Source organism: Drosophila mauritiana, chromosome 2L (genome assembly GCF_004382145.1).
Source record: "Drosophila mauritiana strain mau12 chromosome 2L, ASM438214v1, whole genome shotgun sequence".
Taxonomy (NCBI): Eukaryota; Metazoa; Arthropoda; class Insecta; order Diptera; family Drosophilidae; genus Drosophila; species Drosophila mauritiana.
Window position 1 is genome coordinate 16,939,871 of NC_046667.1, and position 25,719 is coordinate 16,965,589.

The window sequence follows — 25,719 nt, forward strand, 5'->3', positions numbered from 1 at the left end:
ATACCACGGCGAAATATCGCCGCAACTATCGATTGGCGCGCTGCACTGGAGCTGTGCTCCCATCGCTAACTCAGTGCAACAACAAAATTCCAACGCAACGCTAACTAAGTGCAAAAAAAAACGTAAAATTTGTGTAAAATCGTAAAATAGATCCTAATCGCGTATATTTCTAAATCGTATTCGCTCTGCACAGTATGTAAAACACTCCAGTTTATCTGAGTACTGTGTGTGTGCGGTAAACACACACCAATAAGAGTGCGTTTTCGCGTCCCTTTTCCCACCCTCTTCTAATGGTTCCTCTTCTATAACTGTGTCAAATCAGCAGCAACAATAAAATATAGAACAGAGCTACAGCGTGCGTGTGTGTGTGTGAAATGCACAAATTGATAAGCAATTTGATTCAATTTAATCTTGTTTAAATCTGATGAAAATCAGCGCAAGCAGACAAACACAAAATTATAAATAAAAAATTACGAATTCATATAAATAGAATACCCTTGAGTGATTTTGTTAGTCGCATAAAATTAATTCAATACATATTTGTGTTCCGCATTTTTTGAAAATATAACGAAGTTCTGGCCTACGAGAGCAGCAACAAAAAGCGGTTTTGTTTGTTTTTCAAGCTCAACGAAAAAAAGAAGAAAAGAAATCTGGTCTCAATCAGCTGTTTTAAAGCAGCCGCCTAAGTGCGAGTGAGATAGCTGCCTGCGCGCCAAAATAAAGCAGCAACAAAAGTGGAACAGTGGTTCAAAACCTAGCTAAAATTTAAAGAAAAACCATTTATTTTTGTAGCAAAAATATAAAATAAAGGAAAATTAAGCGAATTATACATATATTTGTTAAGGTAAGTGCTCAGCATTCAATTTATTCGACCAAAAATTATTCCTTTACACTTGTTTTTCCCCCAAGTTTTTTAAATCGTTTACTTTTAATACGCGTGTGTCCGAATAAGTGAAGAGTATTAAGAATAAAGTGAAAAATGAGTGATGATACTAGCGCTGTGGGCGGGGCAAGTGCCCCTTTTCCATCGCCAGTTACTGCGGACCCGGAACCAGGAGCCACTGCCTCCAAATTACCGGGTCCCATCAGATCCAATATTCCCACGCCCGCAACTTCTGGTACCGGAATCCCGCAGCCCAGCAAAATGAAGGCGCCATCGAGTTTTGGATCGACGGGTTCTGTTTCCAAAATCGGAAGACCGTGCTGCAATCACACAACGCCCAAATCCGGTCCACCACCAAGAGGTAAGTCCAAATCGCATTGTGCAACATCGCAAACCAGTTAGTATGATTGCTCAAAGCAAGTATGTGACTAAGAGCAGTATTTTCGAAAGTAGTTAAAGGTCTAAATTACCCCTGGGTTTAATTATCATCCACTTTACAAGCTAGAATTTAAAGCAAGATAGAAATATAACACATCCGGACACCAATGGGAATTCAACCAGATCCCCTTTGAAAACATTGTCAGTGCATTGTCACATACATATTAACATCTCAACAAAGAACATTAATTTCACAATTCAAGAAAAGGGGTTTTTACCGATTTCCACTTTTATACGCGAGTTCTTCACTTATAAAACCGTTGGAAGAAGTCTGGAAATTGAATTGCTCCCGGAAAACAACGCAGTAAAATATGTTTCAATAGTTTCAATAACCCACTATACTATCACCAAGTAGTCATGAAGGGTAATATTAAAATACGTGCCCACATTCAAGTGGGAAAACAGAAACCCAAAAAGAATGGTGAGTTTAAAAAATGCACTTTTGAGTTTGACATTGTTATTACATCAAGTTTACTTACTCTCCACCCTCAATACCCGAGATTTGACTACTTTTGTGTTTGCTTCTTTGGCTCAAACAAGTCAAGCATCCGCCTACATGCATCTGCACCCACAAGATTGTTGTATACTATAAGCGAATGCAATGATCTAATGGAAACGATGACAGACCCACTCACTTGCTAAAAATATACATACATATACGCTGACCCCACCCCATTTGAGTGCACTTTTTGCACTACATTGAACTTGCAATTATTCGGCGAGAACTCGCACAGATAGTGTAAATTCTTTCTAAAGAGAAACCATTAATAATTCCCACCGTCAACTGTTTGGTTTGGTAAACAAATGCCTTTACTTCACTCAATTATTTAATCGTTTTGAAACACCAACGCACAAGTCAAAAATAAACAAAACAAATTGCCGCCCACTCTCAACTCTCGATCATAATTATAGAGCTGCCCCGAAAAGTGTTTATTTTTTTTGGTAAGGAGAATTATGGCCAATTAGGCAAGTGCTGCTACCATTTAATTGATCCGCCCAATGTGGCTCATTTCAGGCACGTAACCGCACCGCAGCCGTCAACATACGACGACCCACTGGCCCATATAGCAAACGATCTGCCAAACGATCCATGGATCGATTGACGGGTTTTCTATTTCGCCGGCACACACGTTCCATATCCGATTGACAGTCGCAATGCAACCGCAAAATCGTAGAAAGCATCCCTGCAAATTTACCCAAAAACACAAAAATGTGTAATGAGTGTGTGTGTTACAGATAAAACTGAGTCACGAGGTGTATTTCATTTGCACCCATAGAAATAGTTTACACGGCGCTGTGAGCACTGTGATAATTTGGATTATCACTTTGCATTAGATTGGTTTTGTAACTAGTATGTTATATAATTACCAAGTTGCCCATTTATACATTTTTAAAATCGTTTATTGGTTGTTTATTTAGCGTTTATTAAGAAATTAAGCTGTTTGCTTAGCTTAATGAAAGTCTAGTTCGTTTTGATAGCTTCGCTTTTTATTACCAAGATTTATTTTCCAAGTGTGAGTTTTAGTATATTTGAATTTCTTCGCTGATTTGTTTTAAATACGTCAGTGTTGATCCGCATATTAAAAAGATTATTCCGCATTTTGGCAATTATTAACGAAAACGAAGTGATATGATACACCAGATGTCCCAAATAGTTGGACTACTTTGGTCAATTAGTAGTTTATTCGACGCGCTGCTTAAAGCCAAATCCGATCCAAGCGCCTTGATCCGCTGCCCAGATCAGCTTTCTAAAATCTCTCCTAGCATTCTGGAACGGACTGTTTGACTATCTGCCAAGAGACCCGTCATTTGCCCCGCCATACTCAATGCCAAAAGTCTGCGAAAATCTACTCAGCTCGAATGAGTCTGAGAAAACCTGGCGACCGGCCGGCAATCTATCTCTACGTCGTCGTTTCCTAATTGAATTTGTTCTGGCGCTGACACAGAAAACATACTCAAAACGTATCTTCTAGCTTGCCCGTGAGTTCAGATCTTTTGAGGTGTTTTTGCGCTGCGCATTTGATGCCGGGTTCCGTTCTCAGTCGATCTGATATGAGGATTGCGGTCGTGGTGCTCGTGGATGAGCTTATGTCACTTTTATTGGTTTCGATCGGAAACAAAAGTGGAGTGAGCCTCTCTCCCACCCATAAAAACAGAAAGCTCATTTGTCTTCGCATTAAGATTGAATCGAAATCGTGTTCGGGGATTGACGTCTAATGGATGAGCATCGTCTGGCGGGGGATTACTCCATTCGATTCTAGATTGAGCCCAGTTCTGTTTACATCACCGACTTAGTGGGAGAGTCAATATTGATGTTATGATTAACCACTTTTTGTCTCACTTATTTGACTTCACATCATTAAGTCGTTGAAGTCTTTATAATTGAAGACACGTGTTGCATATTTAAGCCGAAAACGTCTCGAGTTTCAGCCAACAGACAAAAGTATCTTCTCTTAAAAGGAATTTATACATATGTAGTTATGAATTTGTTATAATTTAGAAAATTCTATTAAATACGTGCTTTAACGCTTTTTCTATATCGCTTTTCTTCTGCATTTCAATGCGCTTTTTTGTGCATTTTCTTAAAAGCTGATTCATAGATGAATCTAAAAATAATTGATTCTGATTAACTGGCATTTAGTATCTGGAATTCAGTATTACAATCTCGGCAAGCAATTCTTAATCTGTTTTTCTACGTGAGAACTTTATATATGATTAGACGCATCATATCGTGCTTAAAAACTTTATCGAATCATTCAAAAGTAACTTCAAAAATCTTTAAAGAAAAATAATAATTTTCTAAAACTTACATACTTCTTGTATACAAATTTCAAAATTAAAATAACACAGTTTATAAATATTTAAATATTATATCATTTTTTTAAATATATAGGGTCACATAAGATTTCTAAAAAGTCGAAATTCAAAATAGATATAGATGGTAATTATTTAATAAAACAAAAACGTGTTTTTTTTTTTAAGTTTTCAAAGCCCATATGGATTGTTAAAAAAAAAACCCAACAAGGGAAATCCTATTTTTTCGAACTCTTGACTTATCTGCTTGATTATTTGTATGCTTTTACTGCACTATTGGATAAAGTGCTAAAAACCATTGGGCGATCGATCAATATGGTATCGAAAAAAGGGAAAATACAATTGCAGCCATGTGGCACTTCTTTGTTTGTCGGATTAACTCAGTTTGCGCGTCCGTGCAAAAGTCGAAAATAAAAACATTTTTTTTACGGCTCTTATTTTACGCGACGTTTATTCAATAAAAACACCGAGAGTGCGGAGCTATTGCCACAGTGTCTGCTATTAAACACTGGCCAACAAAGCTTCGGCACCGGATTGGCAATCGGCTTCGCCGCTCTCTCGCTGCGAAAAAAAAGTATCTCAAAGTTTGCGCTGGCTTCGCTTCGCGATTGGCTCTCGACGTTCAGTTACTTGAACGACTTTTCGCGAGGCGGACGTGTTTCAGACGCGGAATTGCGGCTCAGATGGCAACCAATTGAACTTGATCGGCTCTATACTATAGCTTATATAGTGAACACGCAAACGAAATTGAAAATCCAAAATAGAAGCCAGCTTTAACAGAGACCCTCACTTATTGTTATAAAACTCACAAAAGGTGATTTGGTGCGACAGCAAACTACAAATGTCGTTATTTAAATTGGAAAACTCCAATTAAAATATAAGGCTTTTAAAAAGAACTGTAAAGTCATAAGTTTTGTGAACCTTTTTCAACGTCCTTGTCGACTCCGTAAAAGGATTCGAGTTTACTGCAGTGCCAGATATTTTTGGAAACTTTTCGTTTTTCATATTTCTGGCGACAGCCTTTGACCTTGGTTTGGTCTGGTTGATAACCAATTGTTAAACAAATTTATTCTTTTGTTCCTATGTGAAACTTTGCTTTGGTTTTCAACACTGTGGCCTCATAAGTATTTATTTAATTTCGTGTCTTAGGCAAACCTAGAAATTTTCCAATTTTTTTGTTTAATTTGGTTTTATTGAGTTTGAAGATAAGATACAGCGCTAGTTGATATCTCTCCTTTAAATTATAACATGGTTTGGTGCTTATCACTTAGCCGATTTTGTTGGGCTTGGCCCATTTATGACTACTCAATTTAATGGCAGCGATATTTCGGTGAATGAATAGTTTTATTCCTGTTTTGGAACAGACTTTGCCACAAAGCCTTGTTTTTTTAGGTGCATTTGAAGCGCATAAAAGCAAAACTTGATAATTATCAGAAGAAATGATATGAAAGGCTGGCTTTGGCCCTTGGCATTTGTACTCATATGTACTTTTGGGCCTTTCCATTAGCCGGTGGAAGTCGGTTTACTGAGAACGTAGCTAATTACGGATTTTCCGCTGGCATCCGCATTTTCTTGTTTGCAAGCACTTACATAAGTAAATTGACGCACAAAAACTTGTAAATGGGCACGTGTCTTCAACCTCTCTCTCTCATTGAAATGTCGGCTAAATCGCCGAGATAACCTTAAGGCATTCTATATCTCCGATATCTACGATAAACTCTAAGCGACAACAAAAGTTTATTTGCCGAAACAGCAATAACAAAGTTCGGTTGCGGATTGTATTGAAAATTTGCGGTTAACCGCTAATTAGATATACAAATTTGCTATTGCTGACTCGTATTTTGACTGAAAGAGACACAAACGCTGATCGGTCTAAAAATACGTACATATACATATATATATGCGAAATGGAATGACTTTCACAGCGGCAATATTTGCATATTGCCTAAGACTTTGATTTTTAGTGCAATTTGCTGTTTTTTTTTTATTTGTTTGTGGTTTTGGGGCTCGCCGTTGACGTCTTATTGCCAAATCTACTGACGGCCAACACCATATGCAAATTTCAATTTTTGTATTTAGTTGTCTGCAGCTAACTTTCTTTCCGTTTTGCGGCTTTCTTTTCACCGCCACGTTCCGTTCGCATAACGCACATTTTGTCGCTCAATTGTCTGAGCATTTTGGACCAGGCCAAGTGGCTTGCCGTCATTTGCCTTGGCATTGTTATTGCTAACTGGTATTTTATCAGCTGTTATTATTATTTTGGTTTTGTTGAAACCGGCGCAGAAATGGAGCGGTTTTTTTGATAAGGAGAACACATTTTTATTTTGGGTTCCATTCTCACTTCCACTGCGACATTGCGAGCACAAAACTCTTCAGCTTTTGCTGTTGCCACGCTATCTATGAATTAGAACTGACCGATGAGATTGCCACATTGTTTCGCTAGGTAGTGAAAATGTTACTCATACTGGATGCTGATTTTGTTTCCAAAATAACAGAAAACCAGAATAACAGTTATCTTTCTGGAATATGTACTTGATAATAAAGGAATTTGTGCTAAAATCTGATAAACAAATAGAGAATTTGAGTGAGCTTACCATATTATTTTGGAATGATTAGAGCTTGAAAATAAGTATCTACACTTGTAAAAATATGTATATACATACTAAATTTTGCAGTATATATTTTTTACATTCAATATTTCTATTTCATATTCATCTGTAAAAATTTGTATATAGCTGCATATTTTTATAACTCTGCAATTTTACGTAAATATTGATAAAACGTAAAAGCTGATTAATAGGAAATTTTAAAAAAGTTTAGCGACTGCTGCTTACACAAATGGAATGAAAATATGGAGACTTTGTATTTAGAACCATATATTCACATTAAGATTACACAATCCACCTGTAAAAACTTGTGGGCGTGTGGGAGCGATGTCACAAAGCCTTTTGAAGGCATCACCTTGACAGACTGATCATCCCATCTGTCCAACTGGAATACATACCCATACCTTTATATATATTTCACACTAACTTCCGAACACATTCTATATACTTTTATATATTTGCTGTGGATCCCGCCACCGGCAATAATGATCTGTCGTCATTCCACTCAATTTAGTCGGTTTGTTTACACAATTTTATTGTTGCCGTTGGCGTTTGTTATATTTGATTTATATTTCTATATATATATATATATGTTTTTGAAGCTCCCCAATGAGCTCAGCTTGGTATTTGTTCTAGAACTATTGGCAACCTTTCGTGGGTGGCATATGTGGCGTATGAGTAATGCGCGATGCTGTTTGATCACGTATACGTACCTTTGCGCCCAGCTAATTTGCATTTCACTTTGTATGACACGCATTTAGGAGCATTTAATTGTGGTAAATTTTCCCCGCCTAATTGCGTTTCACACGCCTCGAAAATGATTTTTTATTTATTGTTTCGCCGGTTTTCTTTGCTTTTCCGCCGACGGCGCCTTTTACTTTTTTTTTCACTGACTTCCCCGGCAATTAAATTACCGTTTCTTTGACTAAACACAAATCGGTAATGAAAAGAGGAAAAAATTGAAAAAGGTGTAACCACCTTTGGTTAATTAATTTTTATGGTCCGCACCCGGTTTCTTTTTCCGATTATGAAATGATATTTCAGTTTGCACCTGTTTTGCTTGAAAATCTTTTCAAATGATTTATTGTCACAACTGAGTGAACCGAAGTCTTTCTGTGGCTTTTCGTGTAAACAAACCCATTATTGCCTTCATTTCTGTTTCGCTCCTTTTTTTTCGTTAGCTTAGTTTTGGCCAGCATATTTGTTTGTTTTCTTTGTTGAGATACTTTTCTGCGTCTAATGAATTTACGGACTACAATATTTTCGTAAGCTTAATGGCAGTGTTCATTAAGAAATGTGAATGGACTATAGAACGTAATTAGTTTTTTTTTTAAAGGAATTACAATTTTAACAAACTAAGAAATACATGTTTTAACATTTTCCTCTTTTATATTCCTGGTTTGATCAAATAGCAGCGCAGTTCAGCTCAAATGCTTAACAAATAAAAATTAAACAACAATTTTAATCACTTTTCCTCATTTTTGTGGTTATTTTCTGTGTTAGCCATTTTTGCCCATTGTTTTGCTTACACTTCAGTGCTTTTAATTATTTCGTTTGCAATAAAAGAACAGCAAAAGCAAAAGTCAAATAAATTAACACGTCACTTACACAATTCTCGGACCGCACACTTAAGTCTCGCTTGGAATAGCCTCAAGTGCTAAGTTAAAATGTTCAACAGAAATGCGTACTTTATGGTAATATATTTTTTTGCAGTAAACAATTTAACGATTATCGCTCAAGGGGCTAAAAAATTGTATGAATGAGGTATGGAGAATTAGGAGAACACGTTTTTCTATCCCGAAAGCTTAAACAAATACTAACTAAAGTAAACATAAATCAATACCAACTCCGATAGCCAAAACTATAGTGATTCCCAATTGAGATGATGGATGATGGGCTCTTCTTTAATTATGACATTAATGTCCATTTTGAACTTTTAAATACAGTTATGAATTGCGACACGCCCACTTGTTTTAGGTTTGCGATCGAGCGATCCATCGAAATAAATTCCAATCGGAATTATGCGTGGGTTGCACAACCGCAATATTTTATGGCAACTGACCAAATACAAACCAAATTACTTTCAGCATTCTTCGCTCTTTAGCCATAAGTTTCTGAAGAGTCTCTTTTATAATTTTAAAAAAAGCAAACAAACAATAATTAAGTTGTTTTTGCTGCTTATCTCAAGATCGACAACACACGCGTCCGTTGGAATATTAATTATTATTCACAAATAAAACATAAGAACTCTCAAGTTGCTTATTTGCCTAACTTACCTCGTTAGGTTGTTAATTATGGGTATGGTAAATAAATATTGATTGCAGGTGGAAAAGTCAAATGTCAATTCTCGAGTTTGAAATTCTGTTTTCTTTCGCTTTTTTTGTAGGTCATTAAGTGGTGGTGTCTAGTTTCGTTCTCTTAAAGGAACTTGTTTCTTTCAGATTTTGCATAATATTGATGGATTGCTTTTGGTATATGCAAATTTATGTTGCTGAAACGTCTTCTTCTTCTATAAGATCAATTTCATTGAGTATTGTGGATCAGGGACTGTGCGTTAAACTTGACTATTTTGATGATATCTTTATTTATATAGACGTTTAAAGCCAATATATATCTATGTCTCGTTCATGCCAAGCTAAACGAATTTTTAATTCGTCAAAAATACCACAAAATAGTTAGAAATGTTGTAGATAACTGCAGACATTTGAGTCTGCGGAAACGGTTTGCAAAGCTGCCTATAAGTTGTATTTTTTCGTAGCCATTCCAAGAAAACCTTCACCGAACACTCTCCCAGTTATCTAATCTCTTTAAAATGAAATAAGACTCGTTTTGGGGTGGGGAGGTTGATCTGCCAGAGCGACCCATAGCTAATTGCCACTTTGCACTTTACATTTTCTTTTGCCTTTTATTTGAAAACATATTTTGTTGTCTGAGCTGAGCTTTCTTGCCCGTTACCATGGCCTGAATTCGCTCGGTTTAGCCCTTAGCTGTAATTATGATTTAATTTTAAGTTAATATGTTGTGTGCTGTTTAATTTGCCATGCTCACTTTGCGCTTTCCTTGTTTTTTCTTTTTTTATGTTTATCATTTTATTTTTAGAAGCCGCCAGCATGAGTCGTGAAAGCGATGACAATTTAAGTTCGATCAATTCGGCTTATACAGGTAAATATGTTTTTTATGTTTCACTTATGTTTTTACGTATGCATTCATTTGTTATTTTAACTTGGCTACTGCTCAATGCGTTTCATTTAATCTCTACCCATGACATTTTTAATTTACAATTAATATTCAATTAATTGCTTGCTGATGTGGGGGCGAAATTAACACATCTGTGTTAACACCTTTTTGGGCATAACATTAATCGTTTCGGAATTAGGCTTAACAACATCATAACAATATCGATGAATTTTATATTTTATATAAACTAAACAAATTAAAACACATGAAAAATACGAGAATACAGTGCTCTGCAAAAAGTAACTATGTACGAGTTCTACTTTTAAGCTAAAACGAACTGGAGATATTATATTATATCAATAACCTAGTTGAAGCACACTTTAGAAATGGAACTGTATACCTCTAGACATATTGTATCTTATCAGACGTGTTTATTTATATCGACCTAGTAATCATTTCCATTTAATTGACAATTCGAATACCTCAATGTAATTTGTGTTAACCCTGAAAAACACACTGTTCCTTCCTGCCATCACTTTTGGTTCAGTGATCTCCCAACGAACACCAGGCATATTTCATTGCCTTATCTACTTGTGTATGCAACATCTTCCCTCAGATAGTGAAAATGTCAAGTCAAGTCTCACGATCTCCGACAGCTCACAGATAGTATCTATTTACCAATCAAAGACCCATCAAAGTCAATCGTAATCAGTCATAATTTTAATAGTTTCTTACCATAGCCGTAGGCCAACTTCATTAGGCTAAAATCGTGTTTATAGTTGCTGGGCTCATTGGAATGTTCATTCAACTGTCTGCCCTTCTGCCACATGTGTTTTTATTGTTTCGCATTCGAAACACGTTCTAAACTTAAACAAATTTTAATTGTAATGCGAAATACGCGACTCAACCGGATTTTTTTTTTTTGGGTATTTACTATATAGTATACATATATAATTAATAATATATGGGACACGCCTTTAAGCGATCAGCTCACGTAAGCATCTTCATCTGGAAAACCAGTTTTCTATTTGGCGAAATTCTAGTTTGTCGCACAAAGATCCCTGTTGAAAACATTTAGCATTTAAAGTAATGGCAAATAAATATTCAGATATATGCGTTGTCGATGCAATTATTGTGTGCCCAGAACAATGAGCAAAATTAAATCAATTGAGATAAAAAATGCTAGAACAGGCACAGTGGCCATGTCTTAAGGCGAATGTATAACAATTGGAATAAGCTAATTTAAGATGCCAGGAAATGCAAAGATAAAATCAGGGCTTTTAAGTAAATTACTTTCAGACACACCCCTGAATAAATGTTGTATTTATAAACGTGCTATATTTACACAGATTGTTTCCGTCAGTATAAGCTTCACTGTAACCACCCGTGCAGTTCAGTTGAAATGGTAGTTCAGCCCACAGTGATCAGGACTTAGAGATCGCCAATCAGCAGCTAATAATCAGTTTTCGTCGGCATTTTCCACAGAGACTCGCAGATGGATTTGCATCTAACATGCCGAAAAGTCATGTAAGTCCGAGTTGCGCAGTCCGAGTTGTGGGGTTGTGAAAAACTACTCGACATGTGGGTAGCCAAAGCTGCAGGAAAACTGACAGAAATTGGTATAAAAGGCAGTAAAATATGTATAAAAAATATACTTAGTTGGGATAGGCAATAAACAGCGTCAAAAGCACACAGGCTTTTACCTTAAAATTTTCAATGTGAGCAGCAAACTTTTTTGCGGTGTAAGATACCCACATTACAGCCACTTAAGTACGAATCGCTCAGAACTGCATTGCAACCTACACAGGGGGCTAGTATCGATGAGGTGGAGATCGGGATGGCGGTGCACGGAGCTGCACAGTTTAGTTTAATTAAATGTTGTTTAATCATCTCCGAAGATAATGTGCTATTGACATGACCGGCACTGTTGGCTCTGTTGGCTGATTTATAGCCGGTCAGCGCGCGATCGATCCGCCATAAATGGCTGGCGAAATATTTGTTTTCGATTTCGTATCGTATCTCCCTGGCTGCTTCATTTTGGCCAGAATCGTGAGCAAAGTGGGTCGCAGCCGGGCCCCGGGTTGCCTTTTGGCCAAGTCAAGTCAACTATTGGCGGCGCCACACACTCCACTTGGCGTTGGCCGGGTGAGCGGTGCTCTTTGATGATTCATCTGTCAGATACATGAGTTCATTAGCAGCACTGACACTGAATGTCAACTGCAAGGAAATTGTTTGTCATCTAGGTGCGTGCGTATTTTTAGAATGACGACTTTTCACAGTTAAATGTTGCAAATTAAGTGCGGCGGGGGGAAAGGTGTTTCAATTAGCGAAGGTAAAGTCAAGTCTGATTTATTGCCTGGCATTGACTGCTGTTTTGCCAGCCATTGCATAAAATACGAGCACAGAACATCAAAGCCAGTGTTAAGTGAAAGTTTTGAAAATAATTGCTAACCAAAAAAAAAAGGGAACCACTCACAAAAATACACAACAACAAACTGTTACAACGCCCAATTGTGATAATTAAAAAAAGTGGTTACGAGCATGTAGGATACACAAAATAAATTGCTACCGTCATGATGTATAATAGCAAATAATAACAAATTGTCTTGCACGATCGGCGAACGGTAGCGAATGCCAGCGTATATCTGCCAGATACAATATACTCACAATTGAACCTTGAAGCGAAGCCGGCTGCTCTGGCCAACTCATGTCATGTCACGGCTGGGCCAACGCAGTCGGTTGATTAGCCAAAAGTCGAAGGCATCTTCAACACACTCCTCGTACTCAAGCAGAGCATGTCTGGCGTAGATTACAAATGAAGAAAAAATTAAAAAAAAAAAAAAAGAAAAGGGGAAAATAAACGCAATTTCAACTGGCAAAAATACAATTAACTACATGACGTAGACACGCTGGGGTTTTCATGGCGCACAACTGAAGATGGCGTTAGTGCACAGGAAAAAAAAATTGGAATTATAAAGATATATTAAAAAAATGAACAACACAATCTAAGAAATTATTGATTGAAATATAGTAAAATACCTTACTATGTAGACATAAAATAGTAAATGTTATTAGTTTGCCAGTTGTTTTTTCCAGTGCATTAAAAAGTAAGCGGAAACCGAATTCGTGCAATTGATAAATTGAAATCTTTTCTCGATCTCCTTCCTTTTCGGCAGCATTTCTTTTGTCCGCTGCAATTGTGTTTTTAAATCCGCTGCTGTCTGTCATTCAATGGTTTTGAAAACGTTACCAAACTGTCGACAATTTAATTGATTTATGCTTTTATAGCTCTTTCTCGTGGAGTTTTGGCAAAAGTATGAATTGATTTTGAAAGTTGCAGTTAAAAGAGGCACAATAAGTTACACATCAATATCAATAAAGAATTGGACACACACAATTTAGCGAAAGATACAAAGGGATTTTTAAAAAAAGCGATTTTTACCATGTTACAATGGTTTATTTATTCATAAAATGAATTTATAGCATGTCATGTTGGGTTTTTTTCTCGTAATTTAAAAAAAAAAAGGTAAATTGAGGTAACTTTTTATTTGGAGAAATTTTATAAGCGTATTTTATTAACATCATAGCAAGCACACGCCAAACTCTTTCTCTCTACCCAAGACATACTTATAGATACATATATTTCGAGCTTAATAACATCTCAGATTACCGTTCGCTATTTTTTGTGCTGGCATCTAACCTTTACCACAACTGCTTGCGGCCAAGATCTTATTAAAGACAAGAAACCCTAGCACACAAGCTGCCAAAAAAAACTTTCACAACCCGAAACAGCAAATTGGGCTTAACACAAATGCGCTAATTTTTAACCAATATATATATATATATCTATATATATATATACTTAATATACATATATAACAAAAGGGGAAATGTCAGGAAAACTTGCTGCACGGCTTGCTCAGTTAACACCCACAAAACACAGCGAAATGCTAAACAATTGCAATGCATTTTATGGAAATTCGGGGCGACTTCGTGTATATATATATACATTGTATATCTACAAACCCGTCCTGTCTATAGATCTCTATCAAGAGACTGTCAGGCGCTTTACGCGATCTTCGCTCTCACCCACATCCGACTGGGATCGCTTTTCGCCCGCTAGACGCTCGCTAAAATCGGAGGCTGGAAGTCGCGCATCTTGTAAGTTATTTGCCCGCCATCGCCATTGTGCCAGCCGCATGTATCTTTAAATGGTATTTCGTATCTGTATCTGTATCTTTTCTGTTTGTTTGTTTTGCCTTCGTTACTGCTTGTTGTTTTCCAACGCCAAGATGATTATTATCTAGAAGCCACTGGGCGGCGTCGCAGCTCAGGTAAGCATTCGCTACGATTGTGGGTGAACATAAATGCAACGCACAGGATTTTTAATGGGGGAGCTTTGTGGCAAATCATGTTTTATAACTAATTTATTCTTTTTTTTGTTTACGAGTACTGAAAATATCTTTGCTGTGTCTTGTATCTGCAGAGCGTGTCTGGTTCTAGCCATTTGCGCAGGTGGCTGGCGTTTATGCATCTAGGCCAGTTGCTCGCTCCTTAAATGGTCATTGTGCAGAAACGTTGGGAGCGCAAATTTATGGCCAAACTGTCGAAATAATTCCCATGCAGTTGGCATATATCTCGGCATCTTCGGTAGCTCCAAGTATTGTCAAACCAACAAGGCCTAATGAGCCACTGCAAACGTGTTTCATTTTACCTCTCACTGTGGGCGTAATTGCGCCTCTAATGAGCCATTGCTGTGACAATATTTACACTGAATTAATGTATCAAGTCAAGGTCTTTATAGGGTTAACTATGCGCATTTTGTCTAATGGTTGCCAAATTAAATTGGCCAAGTTTGTGGATTAGTGAATTTGGGGCAAGATAGTAACGGTTTTTAGTGTTAATCAAATTGATGAGGAAACGTAATCCATGAAAAATATGAAAAATTATTTAAGTAAATGGGAAACATTTTAAACAAGATTTGCGTAGCTTATTAGTTTTTGGGCTTATGTTAATTTTAGTGAAGGGATTTGTTTAGGGAGAGGTATATTAAGATAAAATAAATAATTTATGTATAAAGTAAAAATGAATATAATGGTTTTGTAACACCCAGTTGTTTTGTTGTTCATTTTAAATTTTAAACATGATATGCAATATGTTTTTTAGTATTGAATTCACATTTTAAAATAAAATACCAATATATTTTACACGAACTGAAGTGTAATGTCACTGAAATGCAGTTTGAGTTCATTTTCAGCAACGGCAATGCGAAAATTGTGAGCAAGTTGCCATATCTAATAGATGTGGGTGGATGCAGTCAACAGCAAAATTAAATTAACTGACACGACAGCCAAACTTGGCAAAATGTTGTTATGACTTCACTGAGCTGCATGCAATTTTTATTTAGCTTTTTAATCCGCTTGTTTCCTGTAATTTTCCACTTAATGGTTTTTCCCCCAGACACAGTAAAAATAAATGAGTATTTAAAAGTGAAATCGTAGAGAATTCATTGCCACTTATAGCATAGAAGTGGAATATTGAACAACTTGCAAATGTCAAGTTTACAATCGAAATAATTTATATTCATTATGCGGGGGATCGCTCTCAATGGTTTTCCATTGAGCAGGCGATATGCAAATATGCCAAATGACATCATACCCAAGTGGAACACACATAAAAAATGAACTGTATTGGAGAGATAAATGAAAACGCAGTCTAGCCAATTTTAGGATTTATTTTTTAGACAATATTATGATTGATGACCTAACGGTTGATACTAATGGGACCCCCCAACTTGATATTATTGCTTTCCCATCGGACAGATAACAGCAGCGCCGTTCTGACAGCAAACACAGAGCAGTTCATCATTGGCCAGCGGGTTTGGCTGGGTGGCACTCGTCCCGGACAGATTGCCTTCATTGGAGACACACACTTTGCTGCCGGCGAATGGGCTGGTGTTGTCCTGGACGAGCCCAATGGTAAGAATGGTCAATACTCTCTCTTAAGAGCCCTATTAAAAGTCTATGCCTTTACTAGGTAAAAACGATGGCTGTGTGTCGGGCAAAAGGTACTTCCAGTGCGAGCCGAAACGAGGCATTTTCTCACGCCTCACACGTCTTACCACATATCCCATGGCCGGTGCCCAGACGCCGACCTCTCCATTGGCCAAAAACTCCCCAGACAGATCGCGCACGGTTTCCCCAACTGCGAGTATTCGCAGCTCTATGCTTCGCAGTCCCGGCATTGGAGGCAGTAAGTTATTGGATCTACGAAATGGATGAAGCGCAGAATCTTTACGAAAACTTTCCTATCTCTAGAGAATGGAATGGCTGTGGGCGATCGTGTGATTGTCTCCTCTGGATTTGGCAGTCGTCCTGGTATCTTACGCTATTTGGGAGAGACACAGTTTGCTCCTGGAAACTGGTGCGGTGTCGAATTGGATGAGCCTAGCGGCAAAAACGATGGAACTGTGGATGATATCAGGTATGCCCATGAAAATGTATGAGATCCAAGTGCGCTGATCCACCCTAATTGCAGATACTTTGAGTGCAAGCCCAAGTACGGTGTGTTTGTACCTATTGCGAAGGTTTCACTGTCGCCGTCGTCCAAGAAAACGCGTCTTTCCCGGACCGGATCAAGGGAGTCGCTCACCTCGATTGGCACCATGAACAGCATCGCCACCACGGCCACGTCGCGCATGCGCATGAATGCTCAGGTATAAGCGGTGACCTCGAAAGGATCACACCCACCACCCAGTTCACCCACAGTACCTTAAAAACACAAATGCCGTTTAAAGTTCTGGTTCTGTTCTTTGTTAATTTTTATATTTTACCCATTAACAACCTACTTGTTAAATTTTTTTGAGCCCTTATACTAACGCGTTCCACATCTAATCGCAAATCCCTTCCGTTCCTAGCAGCGCAAGTCGAGCACGCCCGTTAAGCCAATTTTAGCGACGCCGAAAAGCCAATTTTCCATGCAGGTATGCTAATTCATCTACAAGATCCACAAATAAATTGTATGGTATTCGCTGTTGGTTTTTCCTTTTCGCTCTTAAAAACTATTAGTTTGCCGAGCTGTAGTCGCTGTTAGCAAACTCAATCCATTAACGTTAAAATGTTTTGAAATATTGTACGTAGAATTAATGGTTTGGCTATTGAGCTTAAGATTTTTCAAAAATGTATAAAGATTTTGACGTTAATGGATCTGTGCCCTCTTCTGTATAAATGTGGTTTAACCCTTAGTTCGTAAGCATATAACTAACATAAGACACACTAACCCACACAAAAGACACACCCCAAAAACAAAAAACAAAAAAACTCCCACCAAAACAAACTATGTAAATTAATAATAAATGTATGCCTATTAAGTCTCAATGCATTTTATGCCATGTGTTTGAGTTGGTTTATATATATCACAATGTACAATAAAAATATTTAAATACTTCCTGCACGCTTTCGCTGTTCAAGTGTTGATTGTTCAATGTTTTTGTTAAATTTGCTTCTATTTGCATGTGTGTGTGTGTTCGCTGTCGCCGGTAAAAGGTAACGCAACAATAAAGTAATGAGCCCCGCACCCTATACACCTGTACAAACACCCACACTATATGTATCTGAATCTATATCCTCCTATATCTCTACTTCTTGTGTATCGTTATTCGTGTGCCCAGGCATCTCATAAAAGCTTGCTTTGTCCTCTCTGTGCTCTGTTTATTTTTTGGTCGATCTATCGACATTGTAGGATCTGCTGCGCGAGAAGCAACAGCATGTGGAGAAGCTGATGGTGGAGCGCGACCTGGACCGCGAGGATGCCCAGAACCAGGCGCTGCAGCTGCAGAAGAACATCAACGAGGTAATTATCTTCACCGACACCATGTACGCACCGCTGCCCTATGCGGACAGATCGCGACCCTATCGACCCGGCAAGAAGTCGAGGGTTAAGGTTCCACAGCAACAACACATCTGGGTGCCCACCACCCTGAGCAGCAGCATTACCACCAGTACCAGTACTAGACCAACCATAGCAGCAACAGCAGCAGCATGCAACAGACAGCCACTGCAGCAGCAGCAGCAACAGCCGCATCTGCATCAGCAGCAGCTGGCCAAGCCAAAGAAAGTTTGGTTTTGCGATAAAAAGAAACTCTTTCCAGTTGGCTAACTTCGCGGGCACAGTTTGCAATGTTTGCTCAGTCATTTGTGCAGTTTCGGTTTCGAATAATTGTGTTTTGTTTTCGTTTGATTTTATTTTTGCATTGCACCCGCGCTCTGGCTGTTTACAAAACAAACAAACACACACAACCATTTTCCCCTTTTCACACAGCTGTTTTTTATGATTTTACCACCCATCATTGTCTTGTGTTTGATTTGTTGTTGATTTAACTCAAACTCATCTAATTTTTGGCACCTTATGTTTTATGTTTTGTTCTTTAACCACAGTGAAGACACTCGACTCATTCCCAATTGCCAGTCATTTTCCCAAATTGATTCATAAAATTAACTTGAAACGCTGAGAAGAGTACAAATTTTATAAGTTTAACTAGGCATGAAAGGTTTTTGGGGGTTCAACAGCATTTAACTCGGTCAAAATTCTGCTAACAATGGGTTAAGGTTATTGCTGAAATGTATACAAACTAAATTGATTTTACATCAACTTGTATACATACATTTTATAATAATTAGTATTCTTCTTGCATTTTGTGCTGGCGCAAAATTTTTTATTTAATAATAACTTGCATCTGCGAAGATTGAATGTGCATAAGATAACAAAATAAGCTTTCATGGGTTCATCTCAGTTCAGATACACAGATTTTTACACTTAAATTATTACAGCAAGAAAAACGAAAAAAAAAACCTATTGTTAATTATTTGCATTGTACGTTAGCACTTTTGCACTGTTTGCGTTTGGAGAAAAAAATCTAGCACACAATTATACCCTATTATTGTTTCCTACATTTGAAGAAGGGACTGTTCACTTTTATGTGCTTTTCGCAACCGCTTTTGGGGCTTTTCTAGAAGACGACTGTCGTCTGGGATGATTGAGTTTTGTGCTTTCTGTTTGGTTTTGTTTTCAATAAATTGTTTGTGTTTATATTTATATGCGGATACGTGTTAGACTTTTCTATTTGTCGAGCGCGCACTTTGAGTTTGAGTTTTAAATTAGCAACAAAATTATCACCTGAAATTCCCGGTCCCAGCCACACCAAATCCATGTTTTCCTCATCCACTGATCCACCTATCCATCCTTTTTAACGCAAAACCAAAACGATAATCTGACTACCAATTTGAACAAAATTAGGCTGGTCCTTAAGCTTTGAAATTCTGTTTGCACAAGACTATTTTTGTATGATTCTTATAGCAAATACTGATCGAAGCGGATCGCTGGAGACGCCTGATAGCGAGACACAGCATAAAGGTATCCGATCTGCGACGCGAGTTCCGCGGCTGGTCCGGAAAACACGAGAGTCACTGCATCCTGCACAGTGTCCTCACACCGCTGCGCATCAAGTAGAAATCCGGATGAGAGGCATGGGCGACCATAGTGCTCAAAACTATTCGATTCGACGATTTTTGAATTACATTTCTTCGCACCGAGAAAGGAACCACTGAAGACAAAGTTGAAGTCTGCACAGCGTTTTAAGCTGATACAACCAAATAAAGAATTAAAGATCTTTAAAATAATGGAAAAAAAGGAAACCCTAAAAAAAACGAAAGCCAAGCGAAAAACCAAAACGAATAAAGTTAACTTAAATGGTTTGATTGGCATAAACATATCAAAAACGAAATTTAAAAGATAAAAAAAAACGGTTAATGGAAAAGTTGACTGACAATTTTCGATTCCTTTGACAAAAGCGAATTTTTCTTGCTGTTGGTTTAGTTATTACGATATACACTTAAATACTATATATATGAAGAAAAATACACTAACAATATGCAAAACATTTTTAGAATCTCCCAATGTTGTTTTATTTATGGTTTTAACTTGCGTGCTAATCTCCTTTCCTATTTCTTTGCCCCCTCGATCCTCAGCTGAAAGCAAGAATCGTTGAATTGGAGTCGGCACTGGGTGATGAACGAAAGAAAACTGAAGAATTGCAGTGCTCCATAGACGAAGCCCAGTTCTGTGGCGATGAAATGAATGTAAGGAAAAACAGAAGTCGTGTCTGGAAATGTACATTGCTCTCTTGAATGTTTAATAACAGCTTTGTGGGGTTAAAAAATTTGTTTTTCGATAGCATTTTTAGTTTACTATATTTGGTCTTATTAAAGTTTAACTTCATATATTTGTTAATATTGTGAATCCTTAAATCAGTTGTATAATCAACAAGAAAAAAAATCGTTCTCATTTTTGTATAAGCTGCAAACTAAGCTTATCGTTTATTTTTATACGTTTTTAAAGCTTACTGCATTTGCTGGATCCAAAAGTATGCTATATAAATATTAGCTGCTGTAAGGGAAAAACAAACTCTCCTAGGTAAAAATGATTAGATGCGGCTCAGTATTACGTCATGCCCTAGAAGTTCGTAAATATTATATAAAATAAAATATGACAAACTAGACAATAAATTATTTAATATCCCAATAAAAATATAATATATTACTGTTATTAAATGGAAAACGCATATATCTTCAAGGAAATAAATGAATAGAGCAAGTCAATGTACATTTCCATACACTGAGATTATAACTAGGCCCCCTATATTAATATTATATTTCCTATATAATAGGCTCAGTCCCAGGTTTACAAGGAAAAGATCCATGATCTGGAGTCAAAAATCACAAAACTGGTGTCCGGTAAGGAATAACAATCAAAATTCCAAGTAAAATTGCTTAAAATAACTTGGTACCATCCTCCTTAGCCACGCCAAGTCTACAAAGTATACTACCACCCGATCTACCTTCAGACGATGGTGTTTTGCACGAGGAAATTGCCCAGCTGCAGGAAAAGATGACCATTCAGCAGAAGGAGGTTGAATCTCGGATTGCGGAACAGCTGGAGGAGGAGCAGCGGTTGAGGGAAAATGTGAAGTACCTCAATGAGCAAATCGCCACTCTACAGTCCGAGTTGGTGTCCAAAGATGAGGCCCTGGAGAAATTCTCCCTCTCGGAGTGTGGCATCGAGAATCTCCGAAGGGAACTCGCACTTCTCAAGGAGGAGAACGAAAAGCAAGCTCAGGAGGCTCAGGCTGAGTTCACCCGAAAACTAGCCGAAAAATCCGTAGAGATGGTAAGATTAAGCTCTGAATTGCAGAGCTTGAAAACAGCATCCGGTTCTCTGGAAAGCGAAAGGGTTAACAAAACGGACGAATGTGAAATTCTTCAAACCGAAGTCCGAATGCGGGATGAGCAAATCAGAGAGCTAACCCAACAACTCGATGAGGTTACCACACAACTAAATGTACAAAAAGCGGATAGTTCTGCACTGGATGATATGCTTCGATTGCAAAAGGAAGGTACTGAAGAAAAATCGACTCTTTTAGAGAAAACCGACAAGGAGCTAGCTCAAATCAAAGAAGAAGCTGCGAAAACTCGACAGGAAAAGGAACAACTTGAAAAACAGATATCAGACTTAAAGCAATTGGCGGAACAGGAAAAACTAGTCAGGGAAAAGACTGAAAATGCAATCAATCAAATACAACTAGATAAAGAATCCATAGAACAGCAATTGGCTTTAAAACAAAACGAACTTGAAGACTTCCAAAACAAACAGTCAGAATCGGCAGTTCATCTTCAAGAAATCAGAGCTCAGAATACGCAGAAGGATTTAGAATTAGTTGAATCTGGTGAGTCCCTTAAAAAACTGCAACAGCAATTAGAGGAGAAAACTCTAGGCCATGAAAAACAGCACGCTGCTTTGGAAGAACTAAAGAAAGAAAAGGAAACGATCATAAAGCAAAAGGAGCAGGAGCTCCAACAGCTCCAAAGCAAGTCAGCTGAATCCGAAAGTGCTTTCAAGGCCGTACAAGTACAACTAGAGCAACTCCAGCAACAGGCAGCCGCATCTGGAGAAGAGGGTTGCAAAACTGTGGCCAAATTGCACGATGAGATTAGTCAGCTTAAGTCCCAGGCTGAAGAAACTCAGTCCGAGTTAAAATCCACCCAATCGAACTTGGAAGACAAAACCAAACAATTGGAGGCAGCAAATGGCAGCCTAGAAGAGGAAGCCAAGAAGTCAGGCCATCTGCAGGAACAGATTACCAAACTTAAATCAGAAGTAGAGGAGACGCAGGCAGCTCTCAGTTCATGTCATACGGATGTGGAATCCAAAACTAAGCAACTTGAAGCCGCAAATGCAGCTCTGGAGAAGGTCAACAAGGTAAGTCGGTGAAATAAACGAAGATTTAGTTGTTCTAATCCTTTAATTAAACAGGAATACGCGGAATCCCGAGCGGAGGCTTCTGATCTGCAAGATAAGGTGAAGGAGATCACCGATACGCTACATGCTGAGCTTCAAGCTGAACGATCGTCCTCCAGCGCTCTCCACACTAAGCTGTCCAAGTTCTCGGATGAAATAGCTACCGGCCACAAGGAACTGACCAGCAAAGCTGATGCCTGGAGCAAGGAGATGCTGCAAAAAGAGAAGGAACTACAGGAGCTGCGACAGCAACTTCATGATAGTCAAGACTCTCAAACAAAGCTGAAAGCAGAGGGAGAGCGGAAAGAAAAGTCTTTCGAGGAATCTATAAAGAATCTTCAGGAAGAAGTCACTAAGGCCAAGACGGAGAATCTAGAGCTAAGCACTGGCACACAGACGACCATAAAGGACCTGCAGGAGCGACTGGAAATCACCAATGCTGAGCTCCAGCACAAGGAAAAAATGGCAACCGAAGATGCGCAGAAGATTGCTGACCTTAAGACCCTGGTGGAAGCCATCCAGGTGGCTAATGCCAATATATCAGCTACAAATGCGGAGCTCTCCACTGTATTGGAAGTTCTTCAGGCGGAGAAGAGTGAAACGAATCACATCTTCGAGCTCTTTGAAATGGAAGCTGACATGAATTCAGAGCGGTTGATCGAAAAAGTGACTGGGATTAAGGAGGAACTAAAGGAAACCCATCTGCAACTGGATGAGCGACAGAAAAAGATCGAGGAGCTGGAGGAGAAATTGAAGCAAACTCAGCAAAGTGAACAAAAAGTGCAACAGGAGTCTCAGACTTCCAAGGAGCAACTTACGGAATTACACCAATCCTTGCAAGAACTTCAAGATTCTGTAAAGCAAAAGGAAGAACTTGTCCAGAGCTTGGAAGAAAAGGTTAGGGAAAGCAGTTCCATCATAGAAGGCCAGAACACGAAATTAAATGAAAGCAATGTTCAGCTGGAAAACCAAACTTCTTGTTTAAAGGAAACCCAAGATCAATTGCTAGAGTCACAGAAGAAGGAGAAGAAATTGCAGGAAGAGGCTGCCAAACTATCCGGTGAGCTGCAGCAAGTACAAGAGGCCAATGGAGACATAAAGGATTCCCTAGTAAAGGTTGAGGAACTAGTAAAGGTGTTGGAAGAAAAACTCCAAGCAGCCACCTCCCAGTTGGAGTCCCAACAAGCCACAAATAAGAAACTCCATGAGTTACTGGTTAAGTCTCAAGAAAACGAGGGAAATCTGCAAGGAGAATCTCTGGCAGTCACAGAGAAACTACATCAACTGGAGCAAGCCAATGGGGAGCTTAAGGAGGCTCTGTGCCAAAAAGAGAATGGCCTTAAAGAACTTGAGGGTAAACTTGAGGAAAGTAATACTTTATTAGAAAGTCAAAAGAAGAGCCACAACGAAATTCAGGATAAGTTAGAACAGGCCCAGCAAAAGGAGAGGACTCTTCAAGAGGAAACGGCCAAGTTGGCGGAGCAACTGAGCCAATTAAAGCAGGTTAATGAGGAGCTCCAGAAATCACTTCAGCAAAAGCAGCTACTTTTGGAAAAGGGTAATGAATTCGACACCCAGCTGGCAGAATATCAGAAAGTCATTGATGAGATGGACGATGCGGCTTCCGTTAAATCCAAGCTGCTGGAACAGCTACAAAATAGAGTTGCGGAACTGGAGGCCGCACTCCGTCAAGCCAACGATGCCCAAAAGACTGCTTATCTGGAGGCTAAGGAACTGAGGCGTCAGCTGGAATCGCTGGAACTGGAGAAGTCTAGGGAGGTTCTCAGCCTTAAGGCTCAGATGAATGGTGCAAGCAGTAGGATCGGACAGGGAGATGAAGTGGAGGTGGGTTTCTATCTCTCAAGTTAATATTATATATTTTGCAAACAATGGGCCTTGTCAACTTCCAGTCACTGGACACCGAAACCAGTCTTGCCAAGATCAACTTCCTGAACTCGATTATTGCTGACATGCAGCAGAAGAATGATGCACTCAAGGCGAAGGTGCAGACCCTTGAAACCTTGCCAATGGATTTCACCAAGTGAGTTTATTTCAATGTGACTTAAATTTAGATTTTCTATACTTGTGCTATTTTTAAGACCTCATGCCTTCGATGCCCTGACAAGGCGGAAACCGGCTCCCAGACTTTTCTGCGACATCTGCGATGAGTTTGATCGGCACGATACGGAGGATTGTCCAATCCAGGGTAGCGAGGATCAAGACTATACCACACCGTCATCCGAGTCGAATAACAACGATAAGGAGCGGAAGCTGCCGGCACCCAGGAAATACTGTGATTCCTGCGAGGGTGAGTAAAACTAAATAACCAATTTAACTGACATTTAACAATATTCTTTCCAATTGCAGTTTTTGGCCACGATACGAGCGAATGTGCCGATGATGAAACCTATTAGCTCTAGTTAAAAAATCCTATTATTTCCATTTTACTTTGTTTTTGACTCCATAGCATAACCATATTGCGAGATCTATCAGATGAGATACTTTTACCTCAGCAGAGCTTCACTCAATCACACAAAATTTCTCTACTTCAAATTGTGATCTTGCGTTATGCACACATCCATGGATAGTAGTCTATTTTAAATTGTTTTTATTTATTGAATGCGATTCGTGGCAAACACACAATCGGTTGTTTTCGTAATTTTTGAGTGTAAACATAGTGTAAAAAATAAAATCAAGAACGTGGAAGAAGAAGCGTTCATTAGTTTTTATTGGGTTTTCATAAGACTAAGGAATTTATTGGTAATGATATGATTAATCGCCGCCCTCCTTCTTCTCCTTGATGGCGTCCTGAAATCAGAGAAATATGAATATTAAAGGAATGTTTCCAGGACGTTTCATGCAAGTAATACTTTAAAACGCTCTTCGAAGAGGGATAATTCCGCTAGAAGATCGGTTATGGCATTCATGAAGGCTTCCTGCGGAGAATAATCGGCCGTAGTCTGGATGCGGATAACGAACTTGTGCTCCAGAGGATGCGGAACCTTGTAGCCGGCAAACAGAACATTGGGATCCTTCAGCAGTTGGCTGCAGGCAAGAAGGCAAATTTAATGCGTAATCAGACGGGCTTGTTGACCAACATACTTGCGGATCATGTTGCCCAGCGTGTGATCCTCTTTGTTTATGGTGAATATTGCCGCATTGGTCACTTTGGTGTCCAGTTCCTTGATGATTCTGCAGCCGCGCCATAACAAACACAAAAACGGGTTACAGGTGGTCATTCGGAGTAGTCTGTTTTCTTTACTCACTTTTTCTCGCCTTCATAGAGCAGAAATGACTCAAAGGTCGGTGGTGCGTTCATTTTGATGTCTTACTTTTCGTTAGTTACTGCAAAATATATAAATTGTTTATTAAAATCAGCAGCACGCTCAGCAAAATTCTCCGGTATAGTGTTGAACAACGTCCAAGTGCAAGAAACGCTAAACTAGCTAT

General features: G+C 38.6%; 2 protein-coding genes across 20 annotated transcripts; one reads left to right on the forward strand and one right to left on the reverse strand.

The window, feature by feature from the left end:
- The first annotated feature begins 78 nt into the window (after positions 1-78).
- Positions 79-24,981, forward strand: LOC117146890 (restin homolog). 18 transcript variants are annotated; one of them, XM_033313492.1, is made up of 18 exons: positions 80-844; positions 910-1,244; positions 9,841-9,903; positions 13,960-14,079; positions 14,211-14,252; positions 15,741-15,896; positions 15,955-16,170; positions 16,236-16,401; positions 16,456-16,633; positions 16,835-16,900; positions 17,659-17,769; positions 19,944-20,054; positions 20,642-20,708; positions 20,774-22,230; positions 22,285-24,114; positions 24,180-24,310; positions 24,369-24,577; positions 24,637-24,981. In XM_033313492.1, the coding sequence occupies exons 2-18, from the start codon at positions 980-982 to the stop codon at positions 24,681-24,683; spliced, it is 5,235 nt and encodes a 1,744-aa protein (XP_033169383.1). In that variant the 5' UTR covers positions 80-844; positions 910-979; the 3' UTR covers positions 24,684-24,981. The 18 variants fall into 18 exon arrangements, with proteins under 18 accessions (XP_033169401.1, XP_033169383.1, XP_033169392.1 ...); XM_033313501.1 differs by having other exon boundaries at positions 16,838-16,900; XM_033313510.1 differs by lacking the exon at positions 16,835-16,900 and having other exon boundaries at positions 79-844.
- Positions 24,971-25,688, reverse strand: LOC117147014 (DNA-directed RNA polymerase II subunit RPB11). Of its 2 annotated transcripts, none has more exons than XM_033313702.1 (4): positions 25,536-25,688; positions 25,372-25,461; positions 25,140-25,314; positions 24,971-25,077 (listed from the first exon to the last, which is right to left on the reverse strand). In XM_033313702.1, exons 1-4 carry the CDS (start codon positions 25,586-25,588, stop codon positions 25,042-25,044), a joined length of 354 nt encoding a protein of 117 aa, XP_033169593.1. In that variant the 5' UTR covers positions 25,589-25,688; the 3' UTR covers positions 24,971-25,041. The 2 variants fall into 2 exon arrangements, with proteins under 2 accessions (XP_033169593.1, XP_033169602.1); XM_033313711.1 differs by having other exon boundaries at positions 25,532-25,676.
- Positions 25,689-25,719: the final 31 nt, after the last annotated feature.

Excerpts from the sequence above, each read along its gene's own strand:
- LOC117146890 (XM_033313492.1), top strand. The coding sequence starts at position 980 with ATGAGTGATGATACTAGCGCTGTGGGCGGGGCAAGTGCCCCTTTTCCA. Across the intron at positions 16,901-17,658 it reads AAAGCCAATTTTCCATGCAG|GATCTGCTGCGCGAGAAGCA; the intron begins GTATGCTAATTC and ends TCGACATTGTAG. Across the intron at positions 24,311-24,368 it reads TTGCCAATGGATTTCACCAA|ACCTCATGCCTTCGATGCCC; the intron begins GTGAGTTTATTT and ends GCTATTTTTAAG.
- LOC117147014 (XM_033313702.1), bottom strand. The coding sequence starts at position 25,588 with ATGAACGCACCACCGACCTTTGAGTCATTTCTGCTCTATGAAGGCGAG. Across the intron at positions 25,462-25,535 it reads CTCTATGAAGGCGAGAAAAA|AATCATCAAGGAACTGGACA; the intron begins GTGAGTAAAGAA and ends GCGCGGCTGCAG. Across the intron at positions 25,315-25,371 it reads CTGGGCAACATGATCCGCAA|CCAACTGCTGAAGGATCCCA; the intron begins GTATGTTGGTCA and ends TCTTGCCTGCAG.